The 16,193-nt window shown below is 40.9% G+C and overlaps 2 protein-coding genes across 2 annotated transcripts; both read left to right on the top strand.

Moving 5' to 3' along the window:
- Window positions 1-4,714: 4,714 nt before the first annotated feature.
- On the top strand, window positions 4,715-9,858 carry LOC308256716 (uncharacterized protein; the record flags this gene model as incomplete). Its single annotated transcript, XM_080684970.1, has 2 exons — window positions 4,715-9,566; window positions 9,845-9,858. 2 exons carry the CDS (start codon window positions 4,715-4,717, stop codon window positions 9,856-9,858), a joined length of 4,866 nt encoding a protein of 1,621 aa, XP_080541096.1.
- An 829-nt stretch (window positions 9,859-10,687) lies between these two features.
- Window positions 10,688-15,709, top strand: SPATA31H1 (SPATA31 subfamily H member 1; the record flags this gene model as incomplete). The annotated part of the gene is made up of 1 exon (XM_080684969.1): window positions 10,688-15,709. The coding sequence occupies one exon, from the start codon at window positions 10,688-10,690 to the stop codon at window positions 15,707-15,709; it is 5,022 nt and encodes a 1,673-aa protein (XP_080541095.1).
- Window positions 15,710-16,193: the final 484 nt, after the last annotated feature.

The raw sequence follows: 16,193 nt of genomic DNA, 5'->3' as shown, positions 1-16,193 counted from the left end.
GATGATTCCAATACTTGGCATCTCTATAGGTTTGTTTCTGCAGAAATAATCTATTCAATAAAATACAAAATTCATGGATTTTTTTTTTTGAGGCCTAGGATAAAGATCTTCCTTAGACAGTATTTCAATTTGACTATGGCACCATCAATCTAGGACCACTTTATTTATTTATTTTTTAGAATATATTTTTTATTTCAGAGAGGAAGGAAGAGGGAGAGTGAAATAGAAACAACCATGATGAGAGAGAATCATTGATCGGCTGCCTCCTGCAAGTCCCCCACTGGAGATTGAGCCCACGACCCGGGCATGTGCCCTTGACCGGAATTGAACCTGGGATCCTTCAGTCCACAGGCCGACGCTCCATCCTCTGAACCAAACTGGCCAGGGCTTATGGTTTGTATTTTTGAAATTTTCTTTAAAACGTTCTGTGGAACAACATAAACTGATGAACAAAAATAGAACCAGAGACATAGAAGCATGGAGCAGGCTGTCCAACCTATGAGGGAAGGCGGTGTGTGTGTGTAAGAGATCAACCAAAGGACTTGTCTGCACGCATATGAACATAACCAATGGACACAGACAGTAGGGAGGTGAAGGCATGTGCTGGGGGGTGGGAGCAGCCAGGAAGAGGTCAATGAGGGTAAAAGGAGACTCAAGTAATACTTTAAACAATAAAGAATTTAAATTAAAAAAGAAAAGAAAATGCCCTAGCTGGTTTGGCTCAGTGGATAGAGCGTCTGCCTGCGGACTGAAGGGTCCCAGGTTCGATTCCAGCCAAGGGCACGTGCCTGGGTTGCGGGCTTGATCCCCAGTAGGGGGTGTGCAGGAGGAAGCCGATCAATGATTCTCTGTCATCATTGATATTTCTATCTCTCTCTCCCTCTCCCTTCCTCTCTAAAATCAATAAAATATTTAAAAAAAAAAAAAAAAAAAAAAAAAAGAAAAGAAAATAAAGATTTTTTAAAAAGTTCTCTGTGCCCTAGGTAACAAAGAGTTTCTCCTACTTTTTTTTTTTTTTTTATATTCCAGTCTTACCTTCCACATTTTAATTTTTATTTTTTGTTAATCCTCACCAAGAATATTTTTTCCATTGACTTTTAGAGAATGTTTCTCCATTTATTCAGATCATCTTCTATGTCTTTCATGAAAGTTCTATAATTTTCTACATAGAGGTCTTCTGTAGTCTTGGCTAACTTAATATCTTGAAATACTCTATCATTTTTATTGCTATTATGAAGGACATATCTTTTATTATTTAAAATAATATATTTTCCTAGTTTGTTTGCTACAGTAGAGAAATGCTGTAGATATTCATAAGTTCTGATATTTGGGAACCTTGAATTCTTTTATTAGGTCTGGAGAATGTCTTTGATTATAATTTTGATTGCTTTAATACTTATTGGTCTACTCAAATTATGAGTAGACCAATAAGTATTGGTCTACTTTTGGTATTTTACATTTTGGTATTTTACATTTTTACTAAGAATTTAACCACTTTGCCCTAACCAGCCTGGCTCAGTGGATAGAGTGTCAGCCCTGTGACTGAAGGGTCCTGAGTTGGATTCCAGACAAGGGCACGTACCTTGGTTGCAGATTCCCTGGCCCTGGTTGGGGTGCCTGCAAGAGGCAACCAATCGATGTGTCTCTCTCATATCGATGTTTCTCTGTTTCTCCCGCTTCCTTCCACTCCCTCTAAAAATCAATGGAAAAATATCTTTGGGTGAGGATTTTAAAAAAAAAAGAATGTAACCACTTCATCAAGTATTTCTCATTTATTAAGGTATAATTATTTAAACTGTTTTCCTTCTCCTTCCTCTTCTACTCCAATTTCCAAAAAGATTTTATATTTCTTTTTGCCTTTTGCCAGGACCACTTTTATTTTCCTTTTGAGGGTTACTGACTACAAAGTGAGCTTAAATTAGTATTCCAAACCAGTATGAGGATAGACTATTGGATAAAATTCTTTGAGAAGGCTATGAGTTTTTCCCTACCTACTCAGAGGTTAAGCTTCATAAGCTCAAAGGATATTTGTTTATTTTATTCAGCATTTCCAGGTGCTTTTGTATTGGGGGATTATTTAGGTCTGTCCACTGTGCTAGGGGTATTCAACTGAGTAATAAACTGAGTGAATCATGTGGACATTCATGAATTCCTTAATTGTTGTGGAAGCTCTTTTAATATACTCTCAGAGACTGATGTTCTATTTTAAAGGAAATAAATAAAAAATTGTTTTAGGATTTGAGGTTGTAACAAATGTCATTTTTGCCTTTAAAATGACTGGGAACACCCTTGCAAAAACCCAGGAGTTTACTGACTACTGACTGGTTGGGAAATTCTGACCTACAGGACCAAATAAAAATGCTACAATTGGCCCTAACCGGTTTGGCTCAGTGGATAGAGCATCAGCCTGCGGACTCAAGGGTCCCGGGTTTGATTCCGGTCAAGGGCATGTACCTTGGTTGCGGGCACATCCCCAGTGGGGAGTGTGCAGGAGGCAGCTGATCGATGTTCCTCTCTCATGGATGTTTCTAACTCTCTGTCCCCCTCCCTTCCTCTCTGTGAAAAATCAATAAAATATATTTTAAAAAAATGCTACAATTGGCATAATGTGGCTTCTTCCTACCTTTTCAGCTTCATCTCTCATTACTTAGCAAAAGTGCACCGGACAATCATGACCTTCTAATCTCGGTGATGTTCCCACTTGCCTGAAATGCTCTTTCTTTACCTAAAAATCTTCTGCTTTTTCTCCAAACGCTAATACAAATGGCAACTTCTTGAGTAATTCTTCCTTTCTTTCCCAAGTAGTTAATGACTGTTCTTTGTATTCCCTAGCACTTATATTTCTTTTCTTTTTTTTTTTTCCTAGCACTTATATTTCTGTTTCAGCGTTTACCACACAGTATTATAATTTATCTCTTTAGAGATCTGATCTGTTTTCCTTATTAGTGTAAATTCCTAGAATACAGGGATCATTGTAGTCCTGGCACCCCACACAATACCAAGAACTTAGTAAGTACTCAATAAATGATTCATGAATAAATGAATGAGGTGGTAATTTTTGCTGTGATGATGGATGCCAATTAAATCAATATTTGTGTCTATAAGATAAAATGCACTGTCAAATTCTCTAACCTAGAACATTACCTGATTTTTTTCTTTTCTTTTTGTGCTTCTCTAGATTTCAAAGCAGCATAGATTGGAAAAGATCCAGCAATTCACAGGTCAGAAAGACCCTATGCTTTATTCTTATTTTTTTTCCCCCTATGCTTTATTCTTAAGCTCAAGGCTAATGACAGGTCAACTGTTTTTTAAGACTCTATCCTTTAATAGCTGGTGGAGGGCAGGAGGTTGAAAAAAATTATGTTAATGAAAGAAATGTGCTTATTCTTTCTAGCATCTCTACTTCAAAAGAGATGCAAATGGCTCCTTAATTCTTTCCATGCTTCCTTTCCTCATCTCATTTTGTGTAATGCTCAAAGTATCAGTAAAGAAACGTGGTGAAATTGGAGAATGGAGCAGGGGTAATTATCAAGAGTTTGGTGAGGAAAGTTTCTGAAACTCTTTTTTCTGTAATAGACATTGGATAGACTCTTTTGGAGGAAAAGATATGTATTATCACCTCTGTTTCCTCCACTCTAATTCCTATAATCATGATTATCCCTGCTCTTTCCAATGGCTTCCCTCTATACTACACGGTGAAGGCAGCATAGTATAGTTTAAAAAACAAACTTGAGACTTAGGTTAAACCTGAGCTCTACCACTAACTAGCTTTATAATCTTGGGCATGATTCCATCGTTGCTTCCTTATTTGCAAAATAAGGGGTTTGGACTAGGTGATGTCAATTGTCATTATATTAATAGATTCTTCACCTCTATTCCCAGCTCAACAGTGGGAAGAAAATCCCAGCATGGGTTGCATTAAAACTAACCTGACAAAGTGAGTAAAATCCATCTTCACTGTGTCTATTTTTCCTCTCTTCAGCCTATTCTACTGATAAACTATAAAAAATTAGGAGTAAGATACCTGGGACTCTGTTTTTCTTCCCACTCTATCATAGCTGTCTCCTTTCTAAGTTAAGTCTCTCTTTTTATTGGTTTCCTATGTCACTTCTATTACACTGACATACTCTTTTTCATCCAGCTTTTCAGGCTTCCCTGAGCGATGGACCCAGGAATGTATACTCTGTCTTCAACAGATCTTCCACCATCTGGAAAGTACAAGGTCAGGGAATGTAGTTTCTGAGTGGGGACTGAAGGTGGTAGAGCTTTTAAGAGGGAGGCAGGAAGGGAGTGAAAGAGAGAGGAAGGAAGATGAAGAAGGAGAGAGGGAGAAGAAAAAGAGAGTTAGTTAGTTAGATATTTTGGAAATAGGGGAAAGTTCTGGGTTTAAAGGAATTAAAAAACCACTGGTCTATTGATAATTTCTGACCGGAATGGGACAAATGTCTCTCTTTGTCCTAAAGGAGGAATTCTTTCCATAAGTAATTAACCTTTTGTTGTTATTCGTCCAAAATATTTTGCATTTGAAATGGCCATTATTTTTCCCCTTTTCTACTTTTCCTTTTCCTGTTTCAAAGCAAAAATGAGACTTTTCTCTTTATTCCTTAGATCAGCTCTTATGGAACCACATTTGCCTGAACCGCAGGATATTTCTTCCTCCATTTCCTGTGTTTGTGTGACTCAGGAGCCTATTCTACCCTTTTGTGACTGTAAGATGACAACATATTCTACTATGCCCTGCACCTCCTCTGGATCATCAAGCAACAACTCCAATTTGTCTCACTCTTCTGTCTTTTCTGAAAGAACAATCTGGCAATCCCGGAGCCACAGTTTACCTATTTTATCTAAAAAGCAACCACCTGTTTTCAAGAACCAAAGCACATCCCTGCCTCCATTTCAGCTCTCAGAGCTTGGGAAATCAAAAATCTTTCCGAATTTGGCAGCTCTTTCACCTTTAAGACCTCAAAGCTCTTTAATCAACTCTATTTTTGAATCCTCAGATTTCTGCAAGCAAGTGAAAACGAAGTATGAGAGAAGGACGAAGAATCATTTGACATCAGATCATTGGCCAAATTCTGTTTTCAAAGAGAGACCTCGAGTCCCACGGTGGGCTTCAACCCGGCTCTCTCCTTTGGCTAGGAGGGAGTTAGAGGGACATATGGCTTGGAAGGTTTGTACTTTGCAGAAACAAACAGTGCCTTTGCCTGTGAAGGAATCATGGGCAATGTTGAATTATTTAATTGAAGTACATGGAAGCATCCCTGAACCAGAGAAACCCCAAATCCAGTTATCTATGCCCATTAATCAAAGCACTGAGCAAAATATCAACAATAAATACCCAGACCTTCCATCATTTCAGCGCCATGTGAACACTGGAGTGGAATCTGGATTAAATAGAACAGAAACAAAAATTTCACAATCTCTTATCCCAGGTAAGCAGTCACAACCTGGCGGGGGCCCCCAAGTCCTTGGATCTAAGCTGTTAGTTACATCAATGGGCATTCCACCTCCCAAAAGTTTAAGAGTTGACATAATTCAAAAGGAAACCACTTTACTGGAGAAGGACCCAAAACATGTGCTAGAGCTTAATTTAGAACAGAGGGTAAGAGGTCTTCGAGAAAAAAACATACAGCAGCATGAGACCCAAGTGACTAATATGGAGTTGACTCCAAGGCTACCATATCAAGTCACAAATAGCATAAAGGTAACACCATTGGCAATACTTCAAGTCATGGATTCAATGGGGATGAACCCAGAATCACATTCAGAATTGACAGAATCTGTAGGTTTGTTTCCACAGTCAAATGAAGTTGTGAAACCAATAGAAACAGCGAGTGTAAGATCAAAACCTGCATATCATATAATTGAACCTGTAGAGGTAACCCCAAGGCCTCAGCATCAAGTTATAGAATCCATGACCTCAAGATTACTGAATCAAGTCACAGATAATGTGAAGGTAACTCCTGAAGCATTGCTTGAAGCCATGGATTCCATGGGGATAATTAAAAAATCACACCCATATATAACAGAATCAGTGGGAATGACCCCAAGGCTACAATATCAAGTTAAGGAGCCAGTGAAAATTAACACATTGTTGGACCATCAAGTCATACAACCAAGAAAGATGGGTAGAAGGCCACAGCATACAGTCATGGAAAATGTGGAAATGACCCCAGGGCCACAGCATAAAGTTATTGAATCAGTAGGCATAACTTCAAAGCCACAAAGTCAAACCATAAAACCAGTGAAAATTATTCCAGAACCAATATGTCAAAACACAAAATCATTGAACATGATACCCAGGCCATTGCATCCAGTCATAGATGTCATAAAAATAACTCCGGTGGCACTACTACAAGCTATGGATTGCATGGGAATAATTCCACCAGCACAGCCAGATGGTACCCCAGATTCACAGACTCATATTTCAAATTTGACCCTAAAGGCAACTCAACCAGATGATTTGATGTTTTCTAGTTCTCCTACTACTATTGATCCACATGGAATTAGAGAGTATGTGAGTGTACCTTCCAAGCTACCACCTAAAGTCATGGAATCAGTAGGGATGCCATCACTTCAATCCATACATTCTCTGAAGACAACCCCAAGGTTGGAGTCATCCATTGAAATAATCATAGAACCACAGTCACAAGTTGTAGAATCCCAGGATTTGACCCCAAGGCCAATATCTCAAGTCAAGGAATCTCTGGAGTTGACTCCTGGGCCATGTATTCAAGTGCTAGACTCCATGGCGATGACTCCACAACCATATCATCAAGGCACAGAATCTATTACATTAACCCCAGTGTCAACTCAAGACTTAGAATCTTCGAGGTTGACCCCAACGCATCAAATCCTGGAATATTCAGAGATGAGCCCAAGGCAAAGCCATCAAGTTATAGAAACTATAGAATTGAGCTCTGACATATGGCTACAAAGGAAGAAATCTGTAGAGTTGACACAGTCACATCATCAAATAATGGAATCTTTAGGGACAATCCCAAAATCACTGGGTCAAGGTACAAAATCTATGGGAATGAGTCAAAAACCACTGCATCAAGTTACAGAATCCACAGTAATGACTAATACACCACAGCTTCAAGGTGTGAAAAATTTGGGGGCAAAGTCAGTGCCAAAACTTCAAGTTATAGATTCTATGAAGCTATCCTCAGAGTTTCCAAATGTAAAATCTGAGAAACAGACCATAGGACCAGGGTTACAAAATATAAATTCTGTAGATATAACCACAGGTTCAATCCCACAAGTAGTAAAATATGAACAGCTGATTCCAACTGTGAACTCTATAGAATTGGCCATAGAAGTTCAACAGCAGAGTGTAAAAGCTGATAAGTTGTCCCCTATACCACAGTTGCAAAGTGGGAAATCTGTACAGTCATACCCAGGATTTCAGTTTCAAGGAGAGAAATCTATCCAATTGACCCTCGGACCACAACAGCAAAGTGAAAAATCTGCTGAGTTAGCCCAAGTACCACAGTGGCAAAGTAGGAAATCTACAGATTTGACCTCCAGTTCACAGTTGCAAGGTATGGAATGTGTTCATTTGATCCTACCACCAGGGTTGCCAGGTACAAAACCTGTGGAGTTGGCCCCAGGACTACAACAGGAGGATATGAAATCTGTGAAGTTGGCCCCAAAGCCATGGTTACAAGACCTAAGATCTGATGAGACAGACCGAGTGCTATTGCTTCCAAATGTGGAACCTCAAGTGGTAAAATGTAGGAGGTTGATTCCTGAGACACAGGTAGAAGGTATGATATATGAAGAGCAGACACCAGGGATACACATTCCAGGAGTAAAATCTGTAAAGTTGGTCCCCAAACCAAATCACCAAGCCACAGAACCTGAAGTATTGACCCTATGGCAAGCTTCAGAATCTTTAGGGATGATTTCAGAACCAGGATATCAAGAACCAGAAACAAAGTTGACCTCTGACATTTGTCACCACGAGAAAGAATCTGTGGGGTTGATACAATCATCTTTAGGAAATACCCCAAGCTCTGACAATGACATTTCTCATAAATTTATCTCAGAGTCACAGATAGCAGATACAAAATCTATGGAGTTAACTCCTGGGCATCAGTTGCCAAGTCTAAACTTCTCTGAGTTGACCAGAGGACCACAGTTACAAAATATGAAATCTGAATTTATCCAAGTACCACAGTGGCAAGATGTAACAACTGTGGAGTGGACCCCAATCTCAAAGTTTCAAGGTTTAAAATCTGAGGCACTAATACAAGAGCCACAGCTGGAAGATATGAAATCTATGCAGTTAACACCAAACCCACAATTGGGAGATGTCAAATCTATGGTGCTAACCCCTGGGCCACAGGTGGGAGGTGTGCAACAAGTGGAGCTGACTCCAGGTTCAGAACTTCAAGGTTTAAAGTCTGAGTTGTTGATTTCAGAGTCAGAGCTGGAAGATGTGAAATCTGTGGCCTTAACTCCAGGAGAATGCCTGAGATGCCCAAGTCCACAACTGGAAGGTGAGAAATCTGTGGAAATAACCTTAAGCCCACAGGTAGATGTAAAATCTGTAAAAACCACCCCAGATTCCAAGCTTCAAGGTATAAAATCTGTTCACTTGCAAGGTGAGAATTCTGTGCCTTTTGCACCAGGGCCATTGCTCCAAGAGCTTAAATGGCAGGGTACGAAACCTGAGGAATTGACTTCAGAGCCACAAATGCAATACATGAAATTTTTGGAAATTACCCCATGTTTAAAACTTCAAAGTTTAAAATCATTAGAGGAGACTCCAGATCCACTGCAATGTATAAAATCTGTGAAGTTGACCCGAAGTCTAAAGAGGCAGGTAGATATAACCAGAATACAAAAGTTTCAAAGACTAAAATCTGTGGATAGAGCACCAAGGCAACCATTTCAAGAGACAGCATTTGTGAATGTAAGTACTGAGACAGAACAGAATGGTGAGATATCTGTAATCTCACCAGAGCAGCAATGTGTGAATTCAGAGCAATTGAAGAGAGGGTCTAAGTCAGAAGATGGGATGTCTTTGGAGTTAAATCCAGAGCTAAACTTTAAAGATGGAAAATTAGTAGACCTCAACTTTGAGTTACAGTTGAAAGAAATGAAACCATTTGAATTGACCCCAGAATCAAATATTCAAGATGTAAAATCTAAAGAGTTTAAAGTTGAACCACAGTTGCACCAAGTGAAACCTTTGGTATTAACTTCAGAACTACAACTTCAAGGGATGAAAACTGTTGATTTAAAACAAGAGCCACAGCCTGGAAGTATGAGATGTATTCAGTGGATACCAAGACCCGAGTTCCAAAGTGTGAAATCTGTAGGGTTAAATCTTGGGTCACAACCTCAAAAAGTCAAATCTGTAGAGTTGAAATCTTTTATACAGTCAAGAGATGTGAAGTCATCTGAATTGACTCGAGGGCTAAAAACTCAAGGTGCAGCGTATATGGAGTGCAACTGTGAGCCACATTTGCAGAATGTGAAAACCCCTGAGTTTTCCCCAGGATCACAACTGCAAAAAGGGAAATTTTTGGTGTCAACATCAGAGCCACAGCATCAAGGTATGAAAAGTGTAGAGCTAAACCAAGAACCACAGCTTAGAAGTACAAAATCTGTTGAGTGGATACCTGCATTAGAGTTTAAAGGTATAAAATCTCTGCTAAATCTTGAGTTACAATCTCAATGCGTCAAACCAGTAGAGTGGAAAACTTTGATACAGTCAAGGGATAGGAAATCGTCATCTACATTGACTTCAAAACCAGAGCTTCAAGGTATACAATCTTTGGCATCATGCCAGGAACATCAGCCTCAGGGTTCTGATTTGAAACCTTGTTTACAGCTTCAGAAAGATAAACACTTATGGTCATCCCAAGGAACACAGCTTCAAGGTGTAAAGTGTCTTGAACCACAGCTTCTGGAGGTGAAATCTAGGGTATTAAGCCAAGGGTCACAAAGTGATAAAACTATGGAGTCCAGCTCTCTACTACACTTGAAAAGTGTCAAGTCATCTGAGTTGGCTCTTCAAACAAAGCTTCAATGTGTGAAATCTGAGGATTTCAATGTTGGGTCCCAGTGGCAAAGTCTAAAATTTTCCAAGTTTCCACCTAAGATAAAGTCCCAAGATATGAAATCTACAGAGTTAAATCCTAGCTCACAGTTGCAAGGTACAACTTTTTCTAAATCAACTAGAGGGACAGAGATTCAAGGTGTTAAATCTATAGAATTCAAACCTGGGTCATTGTTACAAGGTATGAAATCTCAAGGGACCTCAATCACAAGGCTTCAGGATGTAGAACATAAAAAATTAATCCCTGGCCCCCAGATGCAAGTTGTGAAATCTTCTAAGCTAATACCGGGGACAAAGCTTGAAAAAGCAATATCAGCAGAATTCACAGGCCCACAGTTGCAAGATATAGATTCTTCTAGGTTGCTCATGGATATAAAACTTAAAGATGTAAAATGTATGAATTTAAGGTCTGGACTACACTTGCAGAGTATGAAATCTTCTGAAATGATTAAAAAAAAAAAGCTTCAAGATATGAAATCTGTAGAATTGAAACCTAATCCAAAATTACAAGGTGAGAAATCTGACTTGACCCTGCGGGGGAAGTTTCCAGGTGCGAAATTTGTAGTGTTGGACTCAGATCCACAGTTACAACATATAAAATGTTCTGACTTGATCATGGGTATAAAGCTTCAAGATATGAAATCTTTGGGGTCCAATTCTATACCACACTTTCAAGATACAAAATCTTCTGAAGTGACAAAGCCTCAAGAAATGAAATCATTTTTTAACTCTGAATCACAGATACAAAGTAAAAAATCAGAGTCAATTCAAGGGACAAAGCTTCTAGATGTGAACACCTTAAGGTTCAGTCATGGTCCAAAGTTACAGGGTGGAAACCCTTCTGATTTAACCCAGAGGAAGAAGCTTCAAGGGGTGAAACCTGTGAAGTTCAACCCTGGACCACAGGGACAAGGTGAGAAATCTGATTTGACACTAGAGTGGAGGGTTCAAGATTTGAAATCTGTTGAGTTAAAACTTGTTCCACAGTCACAAGGTGAGACATCTGAGTTAACAACAGAGACAAAGCTTCAAAGTGAAGAATATGTGGAATTCATCACCAGACCAATGAGGCAAGATATGAAATCTTCTAAATCGACTCCAGGTACAAAAGTAAAAGATGTTAAATCTTTGGGGTTCAACTCAGCCCCACACAATAGGAAATTGTCTATGTTGACACGAGGCACACACCTTCAAGATATGAAATCTATGGAATTCAACTCTGGGGCAAAGTTGCAAGGTGCAGAATCCTCTGAGTCGATAAACCTTCAAATAATGAACTCTACAGAGGTCAATGATGGCCCAAAATTTCAGGTTGCAAAACCCTCTGAGTTGACCTTGGAATCAGAGGTTCACAGTGTGATATCTCCTGAGTTCAGTGCTGGAAAGAGGTGGCAAGATGAGAAATCTTATAAGTTAAATCCATGGCCAGAGCTTCAAAGCGTCAAATTTATGGTGTCCAACCCTGAGCCATATTTGCAAGGCGTGAACTCTTCTGAATTAACTTCAGTTTCAAAACATCAAGGTATGAAGTCTTCTGAATTGAATCCAGAGATTCAAAGTGAGACATCTATGGTGTTCAACCCTGGACCACATTGGCAAGGTTTGAAATCTAAATTGATTCCAGGGTCAAAGTTCCTAGATATAGTACCTATGGAATGCAACCCTAGGCTACAGATGCAGTGTGAAAATTCTTGTGAGTTGAATACAGGGACAAAATTACAATGTGTAAATTCTACTAGATGTAACTGTGGGCCACCCTTGCAAGGTATAAAATCTTTTGAATTGACTTCAGATACAATGACAACAGAGTTCAACTCTGACCCAAAGCTGCAAGGTGTGAATTCTTCTGAACTGAAATCAGGGTCAGAACTTCAATGCATGAACTCTATAAAGTTTAATCCAAGGCCACAGATACAAGGCATGAAGCCTTCTGAATTGAACCCTGAGCCAGACTCTCAAGGCACAAAGTCTATTTTATTTAATCCTGGATCACATTTGCAAAGTGTAAAATCTTCTAAATTAACTCCAGGGATAAAGTTTCCAGAAGGCCAAGTTTTGGAGAACCACCTTGGGTCACAGCAACAAGCTGGGCACTCCGTTTTGGATCCTCAATTAAATGGTGCAAAATCTGTGTTATATGTACCAGAGCCACTGTTTGAAGATATAAAGTCTGTGAAGATGAACAAAGAGCCATTGCTTTGTGGTGCAAATTCTATGAACTTGATTTCAGGCTCTGAGACGCAGGACTTAAAATGTGAGGTGTTTGCACTAGAATCATGTTTTCAAAAAGTAAAATCTGTGGAGTTAAATCCACGGTCAAATACTGAAGTGAAATCTGCAGAATTAACCTCACAGCCAACATCTCCATTCGAGCATCCTACAGTGTTGACTCATGAACAAGGGCATCAGGCTGTGAAATCTGTAGGTATAAAAATAAGGCCTCCTCAAGTTATAGAATCTGAGGATTTGAATTTAAGACAGGTATCTCAGAAGGGGAAATCTGAGGAGTTAACATCAGGAGAAGAGTTACAAATAGGGAATTATTTCTCTAGGCTTCTACCCAACTCTTCAAACTCAGTCATCTCAAGTTCTGTCAAAACAACATCTGAATTAGGTCTTTGGGATTCTGAGATGACAAAAGTATCAAGAGCATTGGATATAAAAAACCTTTGGACAGATATTTTGCAGCCTAAAGAGTCCTTTATAGATCCTGCTTCAACTTTTCCCTTGTTCTTTCATAACCAACCCTCTGATAAGACAACCAACTCTGTAGAAACCTCCCATCCTGAGATCTCATGGGTATATAACGTATCTAAGGAGAGGATTCAACTGAGGCAGGTGGCAGAGTTAGAGAACTCACTCCAGGGCCTCTCCCAACATCCATCACAAAGCTGGAGATCACCATCTAAGACCTTCCAGGCAGGATCAGGGGCTCGAAGAGGATTTACCTGGTCTGTTCTGGGAAGACAACAGAATGTCTGGGAGAGTCACTCCTGGAAGCAGAGACTTCCTAGAAAATATCTCTCCAATATGCTAATGTTGGGGAATGTCTTGGGAACCACTATGGGAAGGAAGCTTTGTTCTCAAACATCTTTAACAGAAAGGTCTACTTCTGATACCTGTCAATCTATTCAGAATTTATTTGGGGTTCCTGCTGAATTGATGGAATTTTCTCAGCGTCTGCTAGAGACAGGTCGAGGAACTATTTTTCAGGCTTCAATGGTCAAAAACTACATTCAGAGACATACTTCATGCCATGGTCATGAGAAAAGAATGGCCTTAAGGATATGGACACGTGGTTCTATGTCCTCCATAATACAGCAATACTCTGGAACTAGAGTGAGAATAAAGAAAACAAACTCAAAGCTCAATGATATACCCCAGGAAGTCATTCAGCACATTCCTGTTTCATACACAGGGGGTCAGCTTCCTGACCCAGTAGAGTCAGAGTCTTCCTTCAATATATTTTTCACTGTGAAAGATCCTGTTCCAGTGGAAGAGAGTGAGAACTCACAGAGAGATTCACAGACAAGGATTTTTGAGTCCCAACACCCACTCGAGCCAAGTTTTCTTTCCCAGGACAAGACTGACCTCTCAGAACAGTTCCAATTGCTAAAAGATCTGCAACTAAAAATAGCAGCAAAACTGTTAAGGAGTCAAATACCTCACAATGTACCTCCACCTCTTACTTCAGGTCTGGTCCTAAAATACCCTATCTGCCTACAGTGTGGCCGATGTTCAGGATTTAATTGTCATAAATTACAGACTACTTTTGGACCTTATCTTCTTATCTATCCACAGCTCCACCTTGTAAGCACTCCTGAAGGCCATGGAGAGATTAGATTGCGTCTTGGCTTTAGGTTACGAATTGGAAAAAGATCCCAAGTTCCAAAGTATTATAGAAGAGACAGGCCCTTGACACCAAGGAGCCCTGTATCACCAGCTAAAATCTGTAATCAAGCTTCCAAGAGTCCTACTTCTACAATGGATTTCCTGTCTCAGTCTTCCCAGTCTCCTGCTTCTGTACAAGTCCACATTAGCCGTGACTTAGAAGGAAAGACAGATATTGGAGAGCCTGGGCACTATGAATTCACTGAAGTTCACTCGTTATCAGAGAGTGACTCTGAAAGCAATCAGGATGAAGAGTGGACTAAAGTGAGAAGCAAAAATACCCATGATTCAAAATATCCAATGAAAAGAATCAACAAGAGATTTAGAACACAAAACAAAAACTTCTCTACAAACAGCAGAACCATAATACAGAGTCCCTCTAGGAAATTACCATCCCACTTGAAAGGGAAAAGAAATGGAGCATCTCCGACAACTACTGCCTCTTTAAAAAGACACCCCAAGAAATCCTCCCAACCCAAATTCATTAAACTGCTTTTTCAGGGACTAAGAAAGGCATTCCAAACCGCACACAGAATTATAGCATTTGTTGGGCCAAAGACTGAGGACAGGAAAAGGGCAGACCATTTGTGGTCAAGCAAAAACTGCCAACCAGAACAAAACGCCTCTGACTATAGTTTACAAGGAGATATCAAAAGAGAAAGGATGCCAGTTGTCAAGCTAAAGCCAACAGACCCAACCTCTGAACAGGAGAGCACGCTGTGGGAAGAATTAGAACAATTCTGCTCAGCACAACCACCAAAGACAGATAGCTCTTTCCAATCCATACCTTTCCCACTGCCCAGGTGCAGAGTTTCCCAAAGAAGTATCACCACAATCAGACATCCTTTGGGTACTGTTCAAAGTAAGAGTGGCAGCAGACCTAAGAAGAACTTCTACAGAAAAGAAATCTCTAGCCCAGAGTCCCAGAACTCCAAAAGAGGAATCGGAGTTCAGGCCCAAGGGAGAATCCTACATGATACCCCTAAGAAGAGAACCTCATACAGTCACCTTAAAGAGATACTCATGCCTAAGAAACCAAACCACCACAGCTTCCATAGGGAAAGAACCCCATGTAATTTCTCTGACAGGAGCCATAGCAGCCCCTCTCCGAGGAGACATCGCAGTCCCTCTCCGAGGAGACATCGCAGTCCCTCTCGGAGGAGCCATCACAATCCCTCTGGGAGAAGCCATCTCAGTCCGTCTCGGAGGAGACATAGCAGTCCGTCTCGGAGAAGACATCTCAGTCCCTCTCGGAGGCGACATCACAGTCCGTCTCGGAGGAGCCATCTCAGTCCCTCTCGGAGGAGCCATCTCAGTCCATCTCGGAGGAGACATCGCAGCCCCTCTCGGAGGACCCATCACAGTCCGTCTCGGAGGAGCCATCGCAGTCCGTCTCGGAGGAGCCATCGCAGTCCTTCTAGGAGGAGCCATCGCAGTCCCTCTCGGAGGCGCCATCACAGTTCTTTTCAGATGAGCCATCACAGTCTCTCTGAGAGGAGTCATCCAAGTTCCTTTGAGAGGAGATGCCGCAGTCCCTCTGAGAGGAGATGCCGCAGACTCTCTGCGAGGAGAAATCACAGTCCCTTTACGAGGAGAGGACATAGTCGTTCTGAGAGGAGCAGACACAGTCCATCCGAGAAAACCCGTGGAAGGCCCTCTGAGAGAACTCTCAGTGCCCCTAAGGAGAAACTCAAACACAGCTCGCCTTGGGAGAGGCCCAGACATACTTTTCTAAAGATTTCATGAGTTACTCAAATACCTTCTAGGGATCACACACACAAAAAGCCCCCCAAAGCAGGGCAAGTTTGGAGCCCTGAAGGAAGCAGATGAGATTTCCGCCCCCATTATTCATTTATTCCCTCAAGTCTTCACCAAGCTCGCCTTTCCTAGCTCCTTTCCTGCTCAGCCAACTGACTCCAATTCTTTGCATCCTCAGCAATGAAAGAGCTTATGCCTCTCTACCTTGGGGCTGGGACGGCGGGAATGGGTCTGCAATTTCCGATAAATAAAGGGGCAATAATTAATTTCCTGTGCATGAAGACCACTCGTCGTACTGGGAATGGAGGGTGGACATGAACAGGGAGGGAGGGGATCCGGAGGCCAGGTTAAGGCTCCACTCTCCACTGGGTCCCACAACACAATCCTGGGGCGGGGTCTCCGAGGTATTGGAGAGTGGCTCGTCACGTGACTCGCTTCGGCGGCAGCAGCCCCCTCGGAAGCCGCCAGGCGG

The sequence above is a fragment of the Plecotus auritus genome (genome assembly GCF_963455305.1).
Source record: "Plecotus auritus genome assembly, chromosome: 8".
NCBI lineage: Eukaryota > Metazoa > Chordata > Mammalia > Chiroptera > Vespertilionidae > Plecotus > Plecotus auritus.
Note: the sequence above shows the minus strand (reverse complement) of the source record. Positions and strands in the feature narration are given on the sequence as shown.